Source organism: Bidens hawaiensis, unplaced genomic scaffold (genome assembly GCF_021521415.1).
Source record: "Bidens hawaiensis isolate Kalapana, Puna unplaced genomic scaffold, B.hawaiensis_p1.1 tig00015320_1, whole genome shotgun sequence".
Classification (NCBI taxonomy): domain Eukaryota; kingdom Viridiplantae; phylum Streptophyta; class Magnoliopsida; order Asterales; family Asteraceae; genus Bidens; species Bidens hawaiensis.
Window position 1 is genome coordinate 422,498 of NW_027492369.1, and position 21,593 is coordinate 444,090.

Sequence of the window (21,593 nt, forward strand, 5' to 3'; positions counted from 1 at the left end):
TATTTGAAATTTGAATCGTTCCCGAAGTAAAGACTTGGGCTAGAGACTTCAAGGTCTTAAGTTCGAATTTGATTCCAATCAGGTTTTACTATAGCAAGACAGGTTTTCCCACAAACAAGAGATTATAGGCTTAGGCTATCCAGCATTATCTGCGATTACGGACGTATAAAGTCACGTTTTGACATTGGAATATTGGATTACTCGTATAGTAAAATAGTACTAATAATATTCTCCAAACATAACGGAAATGACAGGTAGTTTATATACTTTATATACCATTTAAAAGATTTATATTATTTAAAAAAGAGAATCTTGGTATATTCTATTCTTCCACGTTATTTGCTGTAAAGCATCAAGAACCCTAATCCCCAATTTCACTCTCAGATCAAAATTGAACCAACTGAAGCTCTGAATCCATGGCTTCTCGTCGTCGTATGCTTCTCAAAGTCATAATCCTCGGCGACAGCGGGTTTAATTCTTTAATTTCATCAATTTTCTTATAATTTTCATATATACAATCAATAGTTTACTGAATCAGTAAATTGAGTCCAATTAAACTGCTTTTTGATGTTTATTGGTTGATTGCAGGGTTGGAAAGACGTCTTTGATGAATCAGTATCCTTGATTTGTGGAATTATTGGTTTTATTAAGTTGCCCTGTTTTTAATTTGGTGCAATTTTCAAAATTTTTGAAGGAAATTAATGTTTGTGGGAAGTTGGTTTTTTTAGTGAAGGGGTGAATGTGAGCGAAAAAGTTTGTTAATTTAGTTAAATGAATGAATATGAGCACGTGTATTGTTTGCACATTTATGTTCGTGAAGTTCGTTCATTTAATTTCGTAGTTATTAAAAGCCCTCGCCTTTTGCGCCTAGGACCATTTTTCGGGCGATGTTCAATAAATGCGCTTCTAGTTCCTAGGCGAGCGCTTCGGCATTGTCTATGCCTAGAACATGAGAAGATAACAGCCGAGCGAAAGAAACACGAGGAGTGTTATTGAAAGTTAGATCTAGGAGGGGTGAAAGGAATTACATTGAACATCTAGTTATTCAAGTTTTGGAATTATAAATCTTTAACTTTTGGTACTAATGATATGATATTAAATGTTATATAATAGCTTTTGTTTATTTTATTTGAAGAATAATGGTATTTTTCATATACATATTATACTTTTGATTGTTTTTTTAAGTGCGTTTTTTTTTCTCTGGCCTTCGCTTTTTTTGCGCCTTGTGCCTAGGCCCCTAAGGAGGCCTATGCCCCTTGCGCATTTGATAACTGTGATGCTCGTTCGGTAACATTTATTAATGGTAGTTACGGGGTGTTTGGGATTCCTTATTTTACCTCCTTATAACTTTTTGTCAAAAGTTAATCAGCCACAACATTGTGACTTATTAACTTATCCTCTTACAACATAAGCAAATCCCAAACAACTTTTTAACTTTTCAAAAAGTTAATTAGTTATAAGTTGGTGAAAATAAGCAATCCCAAACACCCCCTTAGTTCGTGTTTGTTTAAGTTCGTTAATATTTAATTTAAAACTTTAGTTTCTAGATCAGTTGATTTCATGCAGTTGCCCTAAATTCAGTTTGTAACAATTTTCACAATTTTTAATAGATTTGAATTGAGCTTGTAATTAGGCCTGTAAATGAACCGAACGTTGAGTGAACTGTTCGTGAACGGTTTGGTGGGAAGCTAGTTTATTTAATGAATGCATGAACGCGAATAAAAATGTTTGTTAATTTAGATTAATGAACGAACATGAATACATGCATCGTTTTTCCGTTTATTTTCGTTTGTGCTCGTTTGGTTTAATATTTAAGCCCATTGCAATTTAATCTAGTTTTAATAACTTTTTAGGCCCAACACGGCAATACATTGTTGTTCACATTTACTTTTAATTGGTTTTAGCTCGGTTATGTTCGTTCATATGTGTTAAGTTTTTATTATTCGTTTACATTCCCAAAATGTTTGTTTATACTGTTGACGAACATATACGAAGGCGAGCATGTTCATTTTCAGAATTTCTTAACGAACGGACACCGACAAGAAAACCTTGTTTGTTTAATTGCTCGTGTTCGATCATTTGCTCGGTTAAATTTAAACGAACAAACACGAACATGCTCCGTTCATGTTCATGTGGTTTGTTTACTTGTAATTAATGGCTTCTAGCGAACAGATCAGTTTTGTTCTAAATAAAAGAACAGCATATTGTCGGCTTATATCATTTGATTTAGATATGTGAATCGGAAGTTCAGTAACCAGTACAAAGCTACTATCGGAGCTGACTTCTTAACGAAAGAAATACAGTTTGAAGATAGGATTTTCACATTACAGGTCTGTTTCTTTATATACGAAACTGTTCAACATTTAACAGAGTAAATTAATGAATACTCATTGTGATGCATGTTATGTATATGCTAAACACATTATATAGATATGGGACACAGCTGGACAAGAACGATTTCAAAGTCTAGGTGTAGCATTTTATCGCGGTGCAGATTGTTGTGTTCTTGTACATGATGTTAATGTCATGAAATCATTTGATAACCTTAATAATTGGAGGGAAGAGTTCCTTATTCAGGTAAAAACCGTCACAGTTGAAACAAGATCCAAATTACTGAAATTATTAATTTGTTAACCGAGAATGTATTATTTTCGTCAGGCGAGTCCTGCTGATCCAGAAAACTTTCCGTTCGTTGTATTGGGTAACAAGATAGATATAGATGGAGGCAATAGCCGAGTGGTAAAACGGTCTTTTCATTTTTGTCAACTTTTAATGCGTTTGCGTTAAAGTTAATATTTTTTTTCCCGTTTCAGGTGTCTGAAAAGAAAGCAAAAGCATGGTGTGCTTCAAAAGGGAATATTCCTTACTTTGAAACATCGGCTAAAGACGGGTTTAATGTTGAAGCTGCTTTCGAGTGTATAGCCAAAAACGCTCTTAAAAATGAGCCCGAGGAAGAAACGTATGCATTTTTGAAGTGCCACTTATTCATCCATTAGAATCTTTAGATAATTTTTTTATAATAGCTTTAAAATTCGCTATTAATTATTAATTATTGATTGTTAATTATTTATGAAGCTATCTTCCGGATATCATTGATGTGGCTAGTGCACGGCAACAAAAATCTTCGGGATGTGAATGTTAAGCGTGTTGAATCAATGGATTGTTTCGAGGCATGTTGATGCAATCATGCACGTTTTTATCATCAATGTATATCCTTATTAGTTATAATTATTTCATAATTCATGCATTAAATTGTTGATTAATTGGTTTGTGTAATATGTTATGAACTACTGGAAGTTTTTTTTTTCATAAGTTAATTCTAAGGTTAATTGTTTAATTTGATATGGTTATTTTCATGTTGGTTTTGACAAAAATCTCTGTTTTTTCTTTGTTATTAATAATTTGGTTTCCAATGCACTAGTTGTTGATCATATCAAAATGATCAACTTTTAAACGACCCAACTCGCTGATTATTTTGATGTGTATATATCATTTTATGTACTTAAATCATTATTTTAGAGCCCAAAATCTAAATAAAATAGTTTATTATTATTGCTATAATTATTAGTAGTAATATTATTAATACTACTTGAAATAAATAATTAGTAATCATATTTGAAAAAAATATGTACAATGAATGATCCATAATAGGAGTATATACATTGAATGTGCAATTATGTCTACTAATCCTAAGTTTAATCTCCACTAATGGCGGGTTGTCGGGCTTCTTAGTTTATACGCCTCTAATTTCTCCATATACGAGTTCTTTGTTCTCGCCAAAATCTTAGCAGATTTGCTCTGATACTTTTCGGTCTCTTTATCCTCTACGTTAGGGCTAGAGGCGCTGCTTGTTGTTTGATCATCAACACTCCACCCCATAACATCCGATAGTGTCATTGATGTAGGTGATCTTGTAGGTGTTTGATCTGGAGTTTGACCTGATACTTGACCGTTGGATTCATCCAACACCCCTCGTGTTGACATTGTCCTCTTCTTTGCTACCAATGACGGATCTTGTGCCACTTTATCTGCATAGAGGACATCCTCGATGCGGTTCATCACCGTGTTTGCTAAACTTTCTAAAACCCTTGAATAGCTCTCCAATATAGCATGACCAACATTCTACATAGCTCAAAATATCATAAGCGAGTTACTCTTTTAGAAGTGTTTGGATTAGGGCTGTAAACGAGCCAAGCAGAGACAGGGTGGGCTCATGCTTGGCTTGTTTACAAATCGAGTCGATCCTGCTCTATCTTAACAAGCTGAAACGTTTAGCTTGGGCTCGTTCATCTTAAAGAGTTGTAACATTGAGCTCGGGCTAGGCTCGTTTATCTTAAGAAGCTGAAACGTTGAGCTCGGACTCGGCTCGCTTTCTTATAAAGCTGAAACGTTGAGCTCGGGCTCGGCTCGTTTCTTATAAAGCCTGCTCGTTTATTTTTTAAAATATTTGTATTTTTATATCTTACACATTGATATATAAATAATATTTGTAACATACAAATAATGCAAATGTTATTAATTACAGAATTAGTAATTATATATTAAAATTTGAGTTTTAATTTTAACCGAGTCAAACGAGAGTTTTCAACATGGAGAGAGTTTTCAATATTTGTTTTATTCAATTTTCAATATATATATAAAGTTGGGCTTAAACTTAAACGAGACAACGAGCCAGCTAACAAGCGAGCCATGAGCCGAGCCGTCCTTGGCTCAGGCACGGCTCCTCGTTTACAAGCGAGTCAATTTCGAGCGAGCTTTTTGAACAAAGTTAGTTGCTTGGATGCACGTTTTTCTTCAAAACGTGTATCCAAACGCCACCTTTACGTTATAATGATTGATCGAGAAAAAGGTTAACGAAATACGAAATTTTGTTCGTGTTCATACATTATTAGACTCAATTTTGCTAATTTCCAGTGACGATTGAGGAAGTCCCGGGAACTGTTGTTTCAAGAGAAGTAAAATGGTTTCCGCTCGGTCTTCAAAAAGCTCTCTTTTCTCCATACTTACAATTGATGAACTCCAAGAAGATTTTGAGTCCTTTTGATTCATCTTTCTTTTCCAAATAACTATAGAAGCTTCTATTTTGTTTTTAAGATCAAGAACCGTTAGCTCGGTTGAGAGATCCATTGTTGATAGAAACTGTGCCGGGTCAAACAAGTCAACTGTAATATTCTTGTAGATTGTATCTCCAAGGCTTTCTCTTCCATTCTGTTTAAAAGTAAAAAAAAATTAATCAATTAAACATTGCAAAAGTGTTTCGGGTTGGGGGGCCCGTTTTGACCCGTACTTATACCGACCCATTACCCGACCCGTTCATCTTACCTTTGGGAGATTGTCGATATAATTTTCCAGGATCTCCATTTTTTTTATCAATTAAATATTGCAAAAGTGTTTTCGGGTTGGTGGCCCGTTTTGACCTGTACTGAAACCGACCCGTTGCTTTACCCATTTTCTTATCTTTGGGAGATTTTTGATGGTAATTTTTCGGGATCTCCATTTTTTTTATCAATTATATATTGCAAAAGTGTTTTCGGTTCGGAGGCCCGTTTTGACCCGTACTGAAACTGACCCGTTACCCGACCCGTTTCTTACCTTTGGGAGACTGTCGATAATTTTCCGGGATCTTCATTTTTTTTATCAATTAAATATTGCAAAAGTGTTTTCGGGTCGGGTGGCCCGTTTTGACCCGTACTGAAACCGACCCGTTTCTTACCTTTGGGAGATTGTCGATATAGTTTTCCGGGATCTCCATTTCTGCAAGTATTTCTGCATTTATAGCCATGGAAGCTTTCAAAACTTGATTAACACAATCTTTTTGATGCTGCATCCATTTTCTTGATTCTTCAGAAAGTCCTTCTGGTGGAACTTTAACTGTCGGTAACCACCATTTATCGCTTCTTTGAACACCTTTTTCGGACTCGTCTGCGTCTTTTGATACATACCAGAATTGATTCTGATTCTTGAAATTGGCTAGACAACCCTGAATTATATATTATTTACAATTTTCTTCATCGTCATTATTATAAAAAAAATGCTGTTAAAATCGCATGGGAAATGGGATTCGGGTCATTACAATGAGCATCGCGTCTAGCTTCTTTAAAGCTGGGATATTCATCCTCAAATCACTTCTTTGTTTTGTCGTCATAACCTTAAAGATTATCGAAATCAGATGATAAACTACAAGTCTATAATTAGATAATCATATGCATAATCTGTTTATACAAACATACCTCCATGTTTGATCCGCCTTTGGACGTTTGTTGCGAGGCAACAAATTCAACGACGTAATCAGTAACCGAAAGAAGCCAACCGACTTCTCTTCTCCATCTTTTTTTCCTGTCTTCCGGCATGGGTGCAAGTTTATGTTGCTCTCCAAATGCAGAAGCTGCAAATTTAACCCAAAAAAAAAAGAAAAATGAACAGAAATCATTAAATTAAACAACTTCTGAGATAAAGATTAATAAACTCACACGAAAAAAAAACATGAAAAAAGAACAAAACATTAATAAATTTAAAACTTTTTAGATAAAGATTAAGAAATTTAACACAAAAGGCATGAACAATGAACAAAAGTCATTAAATTAATCAACTTTTTGAATAAAGATTGAGTTGAACATTTAAATTTAACAACTTTTTAGATCAAGATTGAGAAATTAAACACAAAAAACATGAAAAATGAATAAAATATCATTAAATTAAACAACTTTTTGTATGAAGACAAAGAAATTTACCAAGAAAATATGAAAAATGAGCAAAAATGCATAAATTAAACAACTTTGATCAAGATTACCAGCAAGATTTGTAATGGCATTAGATAAAGCCAAAGCAGAAGAAACGCCTTTGCTGCCACCGGACATATCTTCTCCTAAAAGAAGCTTAGCAAATCTGTCTTTCATTTGTTCCAACTCTGCACAAACAACTGAATTCTATTTTCTCCAAACGTTTTCAGACCGAAACAATAAAGTTACTAAAAGAAAAAACATACCATGTCGCTTCAACTTAACCAGGGAAGCGTGATCATTGTCGGTTACGACAGGTTCTTGTTCGTCTATCGGCGTAGTGCTTGCTTCCATTTGACAAAGGTTTGAAATGTTGTTGATTGATTATTATGGTTTCTGCATTTGCAGGAAAAACAAAAGAAAAAAAAGACAAATTGCTTAGACCCAAATAAGAGGTTAAAATGAATTTGAGTGGTTTTTATTTTTATTGTTGTTTAAATTTTACTGTTGTTTTTGTTTCCATTCTTGGTCTTTTTGAGATATTTGAATGTGGGGTGCATGTTTTTTTCTAGATAGTGGTCAAAAATTGAAATAAGAGGGTCTTAAATTGGTATAATCTGAACCTATATGGGCTATAATTGAGCATCATGATAGGGTCCATTATTTGGTAAAGCCAGAAAACCGAATCGAATTTGAATCCGGTTTTCTGTTCAGTTGGGATTACCTGAATTTGGTTCGGTTCGTTTTCGATTTCAACCGAAAAAATCTTCATTCTAGGTAAAACCGAAAACCAGATAGATAACACTCACATGTAAGTAGATTTTCTGATGTGGAATGAGCTAGTTTGTAATCTTTTCAGTTTTTAATTTTTAATATAAGTTTTTATATAAAATATAATAACTCATCTTACTTATTTATTGGGCTTAGATTGGTTATTAAATAGTGACTATAATGATATAATGAGATGAGTATTGGTAATTTCTATTTTAGGTGTCATTCTAAAATCGTGTTTTACATCTAACCCAATATCTGTCAAGTATCTGTCAGTATTGTGTATACTCGCTAGTTTGTTAACAATTATCTTTTAGAATTTTTTAGTACATTTCTTGCTTTTGGTTTTTATATAATTTATTACCAAAAAAAATTGTGATTAGTATATTCTATTAGTTAGAAATGGAAATTATATTAAAATAAAATTGAAGTGTATACTGGTGACGTGTATATATACCATACACGTGTTATACCTAATAACAAGTATGCATACCATACATAGATAAGTTGGAACATGTAAAAACATACGTTTCAAATATTTCAAATTTACCCGTGTAATTTGGGTTCCTTTGCAATCCCATACATAAGTGAGATGAAATTTGATAAAGGGACATACTATTATTCTATTTGTTAACATACACATTGTAAAGTGACTATCATTATTCATTCATACCCTTTGACTCACTTTGTGACTTTGAAACTTTAAAGGTATTAGCCAGAAGGGTATTTTCTTTAATTTTAATTTTAAATTATTACTAAAATTTTGAATTTAAGTATATAAAAAACATAAACTTGTGCTCCTGCTGAAGTCAAAGGTCAAAACAACCCATCCCATACTCACCTCCATTGATTACCAACCACCACCATTTCTGCTATCCAGCCCCACTATATCCACACCACCACTTCCACCCAATGTAACACCACCAACCACCCCACTGCCACCACACACCATAGTGTCAGGTATCCTTCCCCTTGTCCATTTTCTAAAAAGTAATCCAATTAGATGTAATCCAATTAGTTTTCGAACACAAATTATAATTATAAGAATATGTGTTTACTGTTAAATAGTTGTATTTAAAAGTAACAACTTATTTTGATAATGGGCGCAAATACATCCTCTAACCTTTGTCTATTTGTTTTTTTTAACCGCGTTTGAAACTGCCCCAAATATGCGAGTAATCTTTGTTTTAATTTAACTATAAAATCTAGTGTGCATCCTAACATCTTATGATTTAGTACTTTCATTTAGTAAATGTGTGTCGGTCCGGCATATGGTCTCTACAACCATAAGATCTTACACAAGATCTTGTTTTTAAGTGTTTAACCGTAACATATTATGTAACAAAAACTATATTACTATAAGTAGGCTAACATTACTAAAACAATAGATAAACTTACTGACTAAAATGACCGTAAAAGTAAAATTCGTAAAGTTACCCGACCTCAACATTTCAAAACCTAAGATCTTAATCACATCAATCTCTTAGTATAATTTATATCACTATATACTAATATAAGTGAACTTACAACTTTTTTTATGAGAAAGGTTATCGTGTTTAAGTGCATTTCGTTTTGCAATCTTAAACTCTTAAAAAGACAAAATGATTCATAGAAAGATAACGATCTTGACAACTGTACATGTTAACTCGCACGTCTTGATTTTTTTAAACATTACACATTTACACTAGTAGTTTATATAGTGAAATGAGGTTCAAATTGAAAACATATGGACCCAACATATGACATATCATAAATTGAAGGAGGATTTGAAATTGATGTCTAGCAGACAAGAGGCAAACAAAAGATTGGTGGGGATTAAATTACATTTAAAACTCCACCCCGAAAAGATGCTAAATCCAGCCAAACAAGACTCTTGTGATTCTATTCTAGTTTAAAACCATTATTTCATTTATATGTTATGTTACCTATAATGTATGAGTTTCATTGAGATTATTAAATATTATTAAATAAGAAGTTATTATTCATAATATGTTATAATACAATGTTTTGATAGAACTTTGAAACAATCCTCTTATAGTTTTTTTAATAAAGAATAATAAGTATTTTAAAACAACGTGTTATTATAGGGTGTTGATCGTATTATGTTGACAGTTTGAAGGATTTAGGTTGATGAATTTATTAGGCAAAGCTTGAGTATGACTCATATATTTATTTTTACCAAAAACATCAATCTATAACCCGAGCACACTTAGAATCTTGCAGTGTTTTGGATAGACCGTTTAAAGTTCATTTGCAAATGAAACACCTTATTAGACTTTGTGGTGTGAGCTGCATAGGGTATTGGGGGATTTAACGTTGCTGCACACCGCGCCGGGGATGCATAGCGGCGGTGTGGGGCATTTGGTTGCCGGGCGGCATAAGGAGAAAGGTGGGGTCAAGAGTTTCTTTCACACATTCTCTCTCTTTCATACACTCACATATATATAAAGGAGTCTTTAAACTAAAACATGGTTTTATTAAGAAGATCTTTAAAGTCTGTTTCCTACGTGACGGTGATGTTGAGGGGCGATAAAACCCCTTCACGACACATGGTCTTAGTAAGTAATAATATTAATAATAATTTAATAACCCTTTAGATTTTTAAACAATTATGTTAATAATCTTTGGAGGGCCTCCATAATCACATGCTAGGAGCCAAACGGTAATCATCTAATCACATGAAAACATGATGATTATTATTATTATTAGATTACATTATATAACTTATTAAATCTTTTATTATAATTTTCAAAGAAGTATAATATCTTGGGATACCCATGAAACTAAGGGCTCTGAATTCATGATGATACCCATGAGAACATAAATCCCAATTCAATTATTATTCTTTAACCTTTCATATTCATATATTCACATTTTCTCCCTTTTATAAAAATCACCCTTAATTATTTCTCACAAAACATGTTGCTTCACCTGCAAATTTGCTCTTAACATCACCTTGATTCATAAAGATTCAGTTTTTATTTCTTTACCACAATTGAAGACTCCAACTTTACCTTCTTTCTCCCATGATTCTTGAAATCTTGATTTTATAGTTCAAACTCTGAAAAAATTTAATCTTTTTCATATGGGTGTTTCAAGATTGCCAATTTGGGTTTAATAAATGCTGATTATTTCTGTTTGTAAGCAAAGATTCTTGAAATCTTGATTTGGTGTTCATTAATGGTGGTTTAACCTTCAAGTTTACATTTTTTTCATATGGGTGTTTCAAGATTGTCAATTTGGTTTAATAAATGCTGATTATTTCTGTTTGTAAGCAAAGATTCTTGAAATCTTGATTTGGTGTTTCAAGTTTACATCTTTTCATATGGTTGTTTCAAGATTGTCAATTTGGGTTTAATAAATGGTGATTATTGCTGTCTGGTAGCAAAGAAACACTCTAAAAGGTACTCATTTCTTGTTCTTGGATCATATGCTTATTTAACCTAATTTGTTTTAATTTGTTTCAAGTTTTGTTTTTGGAGTCTTGTTTAGATCTGTCACTGTTTGTCTAGAAAGATACTTGTTTCTTTAATGGCGGCAATTGATGATTTAATTATTATTTATATTATTATTATTTTTTTGTCTTGTTGGGCATGAACTATGCAGCCGGACAAATGTTTTGAATTCTTGGAATTTGTCTTTTTTTGGATTGAAAATAGTGGATTAAGTAAGCAACAAATGTAACCTAAATGTGAATTTTGATAATTTTTAATAAAGTTTCTGACTTTATCGATATAATGATAGAATATGCCTCAAGAAAGCCTGAGATCAGTTGTGTACAGATCATTTGTCACCTGTGAAGATCCAAGAGGTGTAGTTGAAGGGAAAACAATCAAAATAACAAAAACTAATACTACGAAAACGAGTACCCGAAGAACCGAAAAAGAAATGCAATCAAAGAGTTCAAAAGAAAAGGAAAAAATGTCTCTTGTTGAGGTGAAAAATGGAGCTCGGAATCTAAACGAAGCTATCGATTTGTGGTCGAAAGGGGTTGGTTTTAAAAGTCAACCGAAGGATATCGCGAAGGATTTGCTTAAAGGGGCTCTTGATCTTCAAGAATCACTAATGATGCTTGGAAAATTGCAAGAAGTGAGTATGGCAAGTTTCAAGAAGAAACAAGAAAAACCAAGTGAAGAACTTTTTAGTAGAAGTGGTTCGGATCGGTTTGAAAGTTTTGAAATTTATGATTCGGGTTATCAAAAAGATAGAAAATTGGCGAATGGGTCGTCACGGGATTGTTTTACAGAGCTTAGAGAAGTGATTAAAGAAGGGCTTTCTAAACAAAAGTTTTATCAAGAAAGTGCTTTTTCAAGCACATACATAGAAGGTGTAATTCTCTATCTTTAATGTTTGTAAAATAGTTTAAAATATTATAAATTAAAGTTTTTTTTCGTTTTTTGTTTTTATTTTTTGACTATGCAGGTAAAAGGAAACCACAGTTGTCTCCTGATATCGCTTCAACAAGCTCAAGCACGTCTTCTTCAATGGTGTTTTCGACTCACGAGTTCACTTCTTCTGAGTCTTTTTCATCAAGGGCTACAGAGGAAAAGTCAAAAGGGTCAAACTTGATTGCTAAACTCATGGGCTTAGAAGAGTTTCCTGCAAAGCCGCCGCGGAAGCAAGTGGATGTTTGTAGCAAAACTAGGCCCGTTTTCGATGTTGATTTGCCAAATGGAAAGAAACCACAGTTTTTCGTTAAGAAAACGGATCGAGAACATATGTCATTAGATGAAATCATCAACATGATGCAATCTAAAGGACTTTTGAGAAGCAACAAGCGAGAAATCAAACCAACTAGCAAAAGATTTGTAGATGATGTATCACCGATTGTTTTAGTGAAACCGCAACGGGCTGGTTTATATTCTGATGAACTGAAAGTTAAAGTTTATGAAAATCCAATCCGAAAGATTCATCAAGAAAAGGCGAAAACCGAAGATAAAAGTGCCAGAAATAGAGGGACATTGAAATCAAAATCAGATTCGCCTTCTAATAAACCGAAAGCTTCTGTTCCTGTTGTCACAAAATCTCAAAGAAAGCAAGAAGTTGAAAAGAAAATAGACAAGATTCAAAAGATGGCACCGCAAATTAAGAAAAAATCGGTTGATAGCGCAAAATCTACTAATTCGATTTCAAGAAACAGTTCTGTGAAGCCACAGAGAAGCGCTCTCCTGAATCAAGTTTCAAAACGAACAAATTCTTCGGCTTTATCAACCAGCAAGTCAAATAATGTAAAAAAGAATACAAAGATTGAAAAGCCGATCATAGTGAGTTCTTTCAAACTTTAAATATCACAAAAACATTATGTCAAAAGTCAAGTATGATTCTAACTTTGATGCATGTCATTGTAGGTTCATGAAGCTTTGCAAATCGATTCGCAAATTCAAGAAGAAAGTAAAGATTTTGAAGTTAAAATTAAAGGTAAATCACATACATAACCATAAAGATTAATGCTTTATTCATAAATTTTGTTGTATGTTCTTGAATCTTGACATCTTGTACAGAAACTGGCAAAGTGAGACAAAAAGAATCACTCTGTGAAGCTTTTGAAAAAGATTTATCTCGTGTTAGAGATGATAATATTACGGGTATTGATCAATCGGTAACAAGAAACAGTCAAGAAGAAAATAGTGTTTTTGACATCAATGCACATAAAGCAAGAATCTTGAAAACTATAATAGACTTTCAAGAACCCGAGCCAGCAAGTTTTGAGCTTTTTCAAGACTGCATAAACGAGTTTTTGGAGCATGAATACCAAAGACAAAGCCCGTTGATTCCAAGATCCATTTTACCGTCAAGAGTTTGCATATTCGAGGGTCAGACGACAAGGGAGATTATGAAAAAGCTTGAAAATTTAAGAAGTTATAGTAAGTTTCCACACGAGAGGTGTGCTGCGGTTACAGTTTCTGTATTTCTGGAAAGGGATTTGAGTTTGAATACAATCGGTGGAGCGTGGGGTACTACTGGTTGGAAAGATGGTTTTACGGTAAATGAAGTCGACGAAACTGTGTTAGATTTGGAGAAGATGGTTTTGAGCAGATTAATTGATGATTTGCTTGTGGAACTTGTGTAGAAAAAAAAAAATTTAATAGTGTTTTGCAGCAAATAAAATGAAAAATTGTTGTTTTGGTGCATTCTTAATATCATATCATGAAATTTAAATTCTTTAGTAGATGTATAAAAATTCAGTAAATAAGTTCTAATTCTAGTTGAGGTGGTGTTTTCAGCATGCTAAAATGGCAAAAACACATGATCATGTACTTTTTTATATAACCGTATGGGACCCACCAATACCCGCTAACCAATATGATCAGTTAAGACGCAGCTTGTGTAAGGCAGATGTTGTCTAAGGCTAAGGGGTATACATCCCTCAACATCATTTTCCTCATTCACCACGTTTGCATCACATCAGCCTCCCTCCCATCATTCAACATCACCGCTTAACCAAGGAAATACACTATTCTCTATCATTCTTCACCATTCCATTATTTAATAATAAAAATAATTTAAAAGGAAAAAAATGATTGGCTCCTCCACTGGGAGGAGACCGAGGATGGTTAGTGGACTCAGGTCATGCATGACCCCGGGGGGGGGGGGGGGGGGGGGGGGGTTAAGGGGACCCTCGCGTGAGGGAGGCCATGTCAGCTTCCATGTGGGACTACCGGCCATTGACCTCACCTCACGTGTGAGGGAATATGGGGTATACCACTTGGCCTAAGTGGATTAAAGACAACAACTAGTGAAAGCTAGATTCGAACCTGGCACGAGTGACTTGTATTTTATCTCTTTTGGTACTACTACATAAAAATAAATGTAAATTATAGAAACTTATCCCATCAAGAATGAAATAATGCATAAAGATTGGTTTCTCCTCAACTGAAATGAAGATTATAACCAATAAAACATGGTACGAAAGTAACTTTCTTCTTGATTTGATTAATCAATGAGCAGCACCTTTAAAGATGAGGAAATTAAATGTCTCCAATGAGAAATAGATAAAAGACCCTTTTGTGTGAGTGAAAAAACTACTAAAATTTGAACCCACAACACATTGCCATCCACCACCATACATCCTATCAAATTCCTGAAATCCATCAAAAGCCCACAAATTATTTCTCAAAATCAACGTTGCACAAGTCAGTAGATGGACCCTAGGCGGCCAATTGGGGAGTACTCTGAGAGTATTCGGACATGATAACTATAAAGAAAATTAATTTTTGAATATTATATAAATGCCAAATATCATAAGTTTACTGATATTTATAATAAAATAGGTGAATATTGATATAAATAATAGAAATATATTTTTAAATACTAAATTATTTTAAAATTTGCTAACCATTAATTAAAAAAATGATATTCGTTTTTTAACATTATAGCAATACGAATTATGTTTTACTTTTTTAAGTCAAAATCAGCCCATGTTGACCGCTGGCTGGGGTTGACCCCATTTGATCGATTCTTAGTAACTAGGCGGAGTTATAAGAGTTGCCCCGACGTCAACCTTGTAGCGATTACTCGAGAAATACTCGGCCTTGTAAGCATACTTTTATAACATTGCTCAAAATTAAGCCAAAAAAGTAACACTTTAAGCAAAAAGCTACCTTCTTGATGCATGCCGCAATGGCGGTACACTCCACGACATCATAAAGATCAAGAGCTTGAGACACAGAATCCATTGCGTGAACTTGCATCTTCACCGGCATATCCGTATCCTTCACATATGCTTTCCCTTCTAACATTCTTGATTTTACCCTTAAAAATCATGATTCTTTGTATCTATGGTTTCTTGATTTTTCCCTTATAAATCAAGATTCTTTGTATTTATACCAACTCATCAAAAAATTGAATTTTGAAAAATGGGTGTGAACTTGTGAATGTTGATGAGATATTATAGGCCATAAACATCATTGTCATTTAACAAACATGAAAGTTCTAGTTGAGGATTTTAGAAGTATTCAAGGTCCATTGCATGTTTTGTTGTTTTCCATAATAAGATGAACATATACCCATATTGTTAGTTGTTATCATGTTGACACCCATGACTTATGATTGTCGTGTTTTGTTTATAAAGCGCGCCTCTTTTGTTTTTTCGTTATTTAAAGGGAAAGTTCGACAGTAACATGCAATATAAGATGACACTAAGATGTAACATGGAAATATTATGTGTCAACATCGAATTTGTACAAATTTGAACATCATATGCGCAGCTGGTTTATTAGGTACGGAAAGAATTGTAAAATGTTATAAAAATTATAAAAATCAATGAGTGGCATATTATTCATTAAAACTTATTAATTGTGAAATTGATGATGTTTCACAAAAGGTACTATTCATCGACAGTACTTGTTACTTTGCTTTGGGTACAACAACATCTAGCATTCTTTCTGTGTACAGATTACTGAGCTTTTGGTACAACATTCATATACATCCCTTGAATTATATAGCATTTATTCATATAGTTAATAACCCGCTAATGTTTATTGGTATATAATTTCGAGTCAACAAAACCACTAAACCCGCGTGCGGGTAAGAATCTAGTTAATATTAAACAATAACACTATAAAAAAGAGTTTAGATACGTTGATGTTAAACCATCATATGCATTTACCTCCAAATCATTCCTTTTCTTCTATTTTTGATCATTCACAATCGGTATAGACCGCCCTTCCGTGTACCCACACCAATCAAGCTTCTCGTGTCAAGTTTCTGCATAATACAAAACTGAGGAAAAAAGGTCACGGAACATTGCAGATTTTCAGTCAGCCGTCCAACTGATAAAAGATTACACTTAAAATCCGGGACATAAAGGACATCTTTTAATTTAAGACCTTTCCCTAGAATGCAACCGCCTTTCCGTTTTACAGGGATGGTAACTCCGTTAGGAATAATGATGGGTTCCTCGTTTTCATTCTCCGTTATATTTTTTAAGATCCTGATTTCATGAGTGATATGCTCTGTGGCCCCTGAGTCAATTACCCACTCATCATTTCGATAACTCTTACCCGCCATATTGGCTATAGGTGGTGTGTGTTCATTGAAGTTAGTGTCGTCACCCGCAAAGTGTCTCAAAATAATTTGGTATTGATCCTTTGTCAAACCTGGTACGGGACATGAACTTGTCCCGACACAATACGCCTTAGGTTTAGCGTCATCACGTTTACCTTTATTCCCTGGCCACCATTCTGGATACCCAATCCTCTTGAAGCAACCGTTTATGTTATGTCTCGTCTGAGCGAATATAGCCCTTTGCCACAAATTACGAAGTCTTGTGAAATAGGAGGACACAGGTTTCAACCTGTACGCCCTAGGGGCGCTTTCTTTTCCGAATCTCTCAAAGAGATCGAGCCATATTTCAAAACTAGTGTTTGCATACTTGACACTACTTTTAATTTCTTTTTCCATTGCGGTTGTTAACCATCCTTTCACCATGGCATCGGCACGCATCCATGCCATGTAGTTTGGAGACGTTTTGTGGGGTTTTTAGATAGTGCCGTCAACGAGGCCAACCTTGTTCTTGGCTAACAAAAAATTAAGCATCTCTTGTGACCAATTAGCATAATTACTATCGGTAAGGTTGTCGTTAACATGCATTTGCTTCGGGCAATTAGACGGATGGATGTAGAGTGGTGAACTCGCATCCAATACGCCTTCGTTGTTCATGTTGGCTAGAGGCTTTTGATTGCTTTTGTATATTTGTGAATGAATGAATATATACAATGAGTAGCAACCAAAATAAATACAAGGAATAAAACCTATACATGGTAAGGTTGCTAATGATTAGGAGGTAATTTGGAAGAGAATATGTTGTTTGTTTCCAATATATTTTCGGTTCGTGAGACAATCATGATCATATATAATTTGGGTAGGGGTGTCAATTGTGCGGTTTTAGGCTAAATTCAGACCGAAAACCAAAATTTTGGTTTTTGAATTTTTTAAGCTTTTCGGTTTCGGTTTTTTAGGTTTCGTGTTTCGGTTTTCGTTGGGTCCGGTTCGGTTTTTGGCATTTGAGCTTGAAAATTTCAGACCGAAAAGAAAGTTGGCCAAAAATAATGAATTTAGGTATAAATAATTTTGGTAAATCTTAACTAATAGACTTTTATGCGTTTGGACACAAATGTTTGAGTTACATATTTATTAAATTTTTATAAATTACTTAAAATTGCAAATTTTAAACTTCGGGACTGAAATAGCAACTTTAAACAAATCAAAGACACGGAAACCGCAATTCTCTCTTTAGGAAAAGAAGAACTTGTACCTGTACAAGGTAAAAAAAAAATCTATGTCTATACAACACATATAGGCTTATACGAGTCATATAGGTCGCAAGTAATAATATACGAAAAACTACCCTTGAGTTCAAATAAAGCATGCCCTTTAGAAATATTTAACCATATAAATATTAAATATTAAATTTGATATTTTGAATATTTCTAACAAATAAATGAAAAAACAAAACATTTTGTTTCTCTTAAAAGGCCCAATTTTTCAGCATCACAGCTGGATAAAACCCTAGGCGGCCGTCTATAAATACAAACGCACAATCTCTTCAATTCACAAATTTTTATTTATTATTTATTCAATTGTCTGTCTCTAAATCCAACAGATTTGAAGGTATTTTGAGTTTTTATATTGTTTCATATCTTTTTTTTATATTGTTTATTTCCCCTGTTTTATTTTAATTTTACAATTTAGGGGTTTTTTTATTTATTGGATCTGTTTGGCCGATGATTTAATATAAAATAATTGACAAGCATATGTCTGAAACCATGCTGTGTTGTTAAATCTAATCTTCTCTATGAGGCTAAACATTATTTATTATTTTATTGATATTAAACAAATTGCCATTGATTATTTAAAGCCATTTTTTATTATGTTGTAAATATGAATGTGAAAAAGTAGTGATGTTCTCGAGTTACTTGAGGTTGGATTTATAAAAGGCTTGAAATGAATTGAGCTTGTTTTATTTATCGGTCCCGGGCTGAGCTTTGGCTGGTTAATAATATTTTTATAAAAACTTTTAAAAAATTTAAAAGCTTATGAGCTTATATGATGAGTTTTTAGTATGATTTGTTTTGAAACTTTTTTGTTATTGTGATAACCAAGAGATTCAAATGATGTTAATTTATTTTCATGGTTCGAATGATAATGTTACATGATTATAATCTTTCACTATTGTCTGATGAACTCTTGGTTGTTTTGATTTTTATGCCATGATTTCTTTTGTGAATATTTAGTTTTGAAATGAAAATGATGATATGGTGTGATATTGTGTTGGTAAGACGCTTTTAATTTTAAAATAGAATAGGTGAAAAAAAACTATTTACCAAATGAGTCTTTAAAAATTATTATTTATCAAAATAGATTTTTTTTAAACTTAAGTTTTTTGCTCATAATTTTATTGGATTAGAATTTTAAAAAAAATCACCAATTTATATAAGAGATATGAGGGATGACCCTGGCTTGTTAGGTTAGTATGTGGTGGCTTGGCTTGGCTTGCCTTTGGTTTTTGAACCAGGGGTGGCAGAACATTTGGGGTGGTATACTGGTACTTGTCTGGGGCCTTGGCTCGACTTTGCACTTCGAAACGTAACCATAAAAAGTCCTAACACAATATACAATCATTTGCTTTGAACACAAGAACAAGCAAAGCACCAGGGTAGTTTCCGGCCCAACTATAAACGAATATAAAATACAACTCCTGGGCCTAGTAATTTTAGAAGTCCAAGAGAGTAGAGAAAATTTGTCTCCACACTTTTATACATTTTAACTAGATTTATCCAAGACATTCATTATTCGGCTTTGAATCTGATCAAGTTTTATAAAAATAGACACGAGCCAAAACTAATTCGCATCTTATTAGTATTCGGCTTTGAACCTGATGTTTCTTTAAAGTTTTATAACTAATTGTTATATGAGAATTTTGTTGTATATAAATTGGATAACACAACATTATAAAACTTATGACGCCCTTAACCAATTCGCTTGATATTTCCCCTAAGTAAGGTAATTGTTGTATATGAGCTAAAGTACAAAAACTTACATAGCTAAAAGTGAAATACAGTAAATTCTACTGAAGCCTTTCGGTTTCCAGTAATATAATATTAAAACACTAAAGTGTAATAACTTAGACAAGGCCATTCTAGTTTAATTTTAACACTTGACCATAATCATAAACACGATGAAAACATATCGAAGATTTACAGATCTCAAATCCATCAATTGAAGTGACTTGTCGTTTCAATAATCTACGCAAGCTTCAATGAAACCGTTGATTGCTGATTCAAAGTGATCTTTGTCTATCAAGTACCATATTTAGTTGTCAATAAGCAACACTTCAATTGAAATATTTGTTGAACTTTCATTTTTCACAAACAAGATTAAGAAAAAAAAATGTATAACTATTTTATTTAAGAGACCTAGTCCCCCTTTGTCAAAAATAGAATAACTCATTACAAAAAGAGAATAAATTGTAAAAATGTATACCATGAACAACTAACTTTATTCTTCACGAACAGATTGATTACAACGTAGCAGAAATTACAAATAAAAAACTCTCCAACTCAATTTATCAGTCTAACGGTTCAACAACAAGATGAACCTAAACCTAGATTACAAGAACTATTGAGAGAAGAATTGAAAATACTGGAATGAATGGTATAATATATGCGTATGTATATTAGGTGAATGAACCCAAACAAGTATTTTATATGGCTCTCCAAGTGAACGAATGTCAAAATTATTATAACACTCGTAACAAACCTGGAGAGCAAAAATGCTTCCATATTCTGGGCCCAATTCCTTCCAGCCCATCTAGCCAAAGCTCCAGCCCATTCAGTCCATCCAATTAAACCCATCATGTAACTAGACTCCCACATTTCACATACATGAAAAAAAATAAAAAATAAAACAAAGTTATAATAATAAAAACATAACACCTTATAATCAATTGAATTGAAACATAATAAGAAAATTACCTCTTATTATTTCAACACCCCCCATCAATTCAATAGCCAAACATGTCATACATATTTATATTGCTCTCCAGGTCTAGTTTTGTCATGAAATACAGGATTGGCTGCAATAGAAATTGCAGCAGTGTTGTCACGGTACAAACTTATAGGTAAATTTATATTTATATTAAGTTCACTCAACAAATTTTTAACCCATATAATCTCACATTTGTTATATGTGAGAAGACCTAGCCACAACAGAAGACCTATACTCTGCCTCAGCAGAAGACCTAGCCACAATAGATTGTTTTTACTTTTCCAAGAAATTAAACAATTTCCTAGAAACAAACAAAAACCAGTAACAGATTTCCTCGTCATTAAACACTTTGCCCAATCAGAGTTAGAATATGCACTTATCTCAAGTTTATCACTTTTGCTAAATAAGACACCTTTACCAGGTGACCCTTTCAAATACCTAAGGAGTCTCATAGCAATATGTAAATGTGAATCACAAGGACAATGCATGTACTGACTCAAATAATGCACAATATATGCAATATCAGGCCTAGTGTGTGAAAAATAAATCAATTTGCCAACAAGCTTCTGATAACCCGTGATATTTTTCAACACGTGATCATTGCTTTTTGTCAAATTTGAAATAATGAAATGTTGCTCAATTGGATTACTTACTGGTTTGCATCCTGTCATACCATACTCAGCAAGTAAGTCTAAACAATATTTCCTTTGAGACAAACACAAACCAATCTCAAACCTAATAACTTCAATACCTAGAAAGTATTTTAGTTCACCAAGGTCTTTAATCATAAATTTTGTTTTAAGAAATTCTTTGACCTTTATTAGTTCCTTTTCACAATTTCCAGTTACTACAATATCATCTACATACACAAGTAAAACAATAAACACCGTATTATTACACATAACAAACATTGAATAGTTCGCACATACTTTGTACAAAACCTAATTCAGTCAACACATATACAAGTTTTTCATTCCACATCCTAGGAGCTTGTTTAAGCCCATAGAGAGATTTTTTCAATTTACAAACTCTTGACTCATTTTTTGAAAAATAACCTTCTGGTAAGTCCATATAAACATCTTCATTTAAATCAACATATAAGAAGGCATTATTAAT

The 21,593-nt window shown here is 33.2% G+C and overlaps 4 protein-coding genes across 5 annotated transcripts; 2 read left to right on the forward strand and 2 right to left on the reverse strand.

The window, feature by feature from the left end:
- Positions 1–289: 289 nt before the first annotated feature.
- Positions 290–3,353, forward strand: LOC143548933 (ras-related protein Rab7). 2 transcript variants are annotated; one of them, XM_077039970.1, is made up of 7 exons: positions 290–469; positions 589–615; positions 2,231–2,330; positions 2,431–2,577; positions 2,659–2,739; positions 2,814–2,959; positions 3,076–3,353. In XM_077039970.1, the coding sequence occupies exons 1-7, from the start codon at positions 417–419 to the stop codon at positions 3,140–3,142; spliced, it is 621 nt and encodes a 206-aa protein (XP_076896085.1). In that variant the 5' UTR covers positions 290–416; the 3' UTR covers positions 3,143–3,353. The 2 variants fall into 2 exon arrangements, with proteins under 2 accessions (XP_076896085.1, XP_076896086.1); XM_077039971.1 differs by lacking the exon at positions 2,659–2,739.
- Positions 3,354–3,624: 271 nt separating this feature from the next.
- Positions 3,625–7,399, reverse strand: LOC143548935 (rho guanine nucleotide exchange factor 8-like). Its single transcript, XM_077039972.1, has 7 exons — positions 6,986–7,399; positions 6,791–6,907; positions 6,231–6,385; positions 6,074–6,148; positions 5,714–5,980; positions 4,885–5,208; positions 3,625–4,122 (listed from the first exon to the last, which is right to left on the reverse strand). The coding sequence occupies exons 1-7, from the start codon at positions 7,071–7,073 to the stop codon at positions 3,706–3,708; spliced, it is 1,443 nt and encodes a 480-aa protein (XP_076896087.1). The 5' UTR covers positions 7,074–7,399; the 3' UTR covers positions 3,625–3,705.
- Positions 7,400–11,916: 4,517 nt separating this feature from the next.
- On the forward strand, positions 11,917–12,986 carry LOC143548936 (uncharacterized). Its single transcript, XM_077039973.1, has 2 exons — positions 11,917–12,754; positions 12,839–12,986. Exons 1-2 carry the CDS (start codon positions 11,975–11,977, stop codon positions 12,923–12,925), a joined length of 867 nt encoding a protein of 288 aa, XP_076896088.1. The 5' UTR covers positions 11,917–11,974; the 3' UTR covers positions 12,926–12,986.
- Positions 12,987–14,417: 1,431 nt separating this feature from the next.
- Positions 14,418–15,331, reverse strand: LOC143548937 (uncharacterized). Its single transcript, XM_077039975.1, has 2 exons — positions 15,092–15,331; positions 14,418–14,571 (listed from the first exon to the last, which is right to left on the reverse strand). Exons 1-2 carry the CDS (start codon positions 15,227–15,229, stop codon positions 14,428–14,430), a joined length of 282 nt encoding a protein of 93 aa, XP_076896090.1. The 5' UTR covers positions 15,230–15,331; the 3' UTR covers positions 14,418–14,427.
- Positions 15,332–21,593: the final 6,262 nt, after the last annotated feature.

Coding starts and splice junctions, on each gene's coding strand:
- LOC143548933 (XM_077039970.1), top strand. CDS start 417: ATGGCTTCTCGTCGTCGTATGCTTCTCAAAGTCATAATCCTCGGCGAC. Junction 2,578..2,658: donor GGGAAGAGTTCCTTATTCAG/GTAAAAACCGTC, acceptor TATTTTCGTCAG/GCGAGTCCTGCTGATCCAGA. Junction 2,960..3,075: donor AATGAGCCCGAGGAAGAAAC/GTATGCATTTTT, acceptor TTATTTATGAAG/CTATCTTCCGGATATCATTG.
- LOC143548935 (XM_077039972.1), bottom strand. CDS start 7,073: ATGGAAGCAAGCACTACGCCGATAGACGAACAAGAACCTGTCGTAACC. Junction 6,149..6,230: donor AAGGCGGATCAAACATGGAG/GTATGTTTGTAT, acceptor ATAATCTTTAAG/GTTATGACGACAAAACAAAG. Junction 5,981..6,073: donor AGCTAGACGCGATGCTCATT/GTAATGACCCGA, acceptor TATATAATTCAG/GGTTGTCTAGCCAATTTCAA.
- LOC143548936 (XM_077039973.1), top strand. CDS start 11,975: ATGGTGTTTTCGACTCACGAGTTCACTTCTTCTGAGTCTTTTTCATCA. Junction 12,755..12,838: donor AGATTGAAAAGCCGATCATA/GTGAGTTCTTTC, acceptor ATGTCATTGTAG/GTTCATGAAGCTTTGCAAAT.
- LOC143548937 (XM_077039975.1), bottom strand. CDS start 15,229: ATGTTAGAAGGGAAAGCATATGTGAAGGATACGGATATGCCGGTGAAG. Junction 14,572..15,091: donor TTGCGGCATGCATCAAGAAG/GTAGCTTTTTGC, acceptor GATGGATTTCAG/GAATTTGATAGGATGTATGG.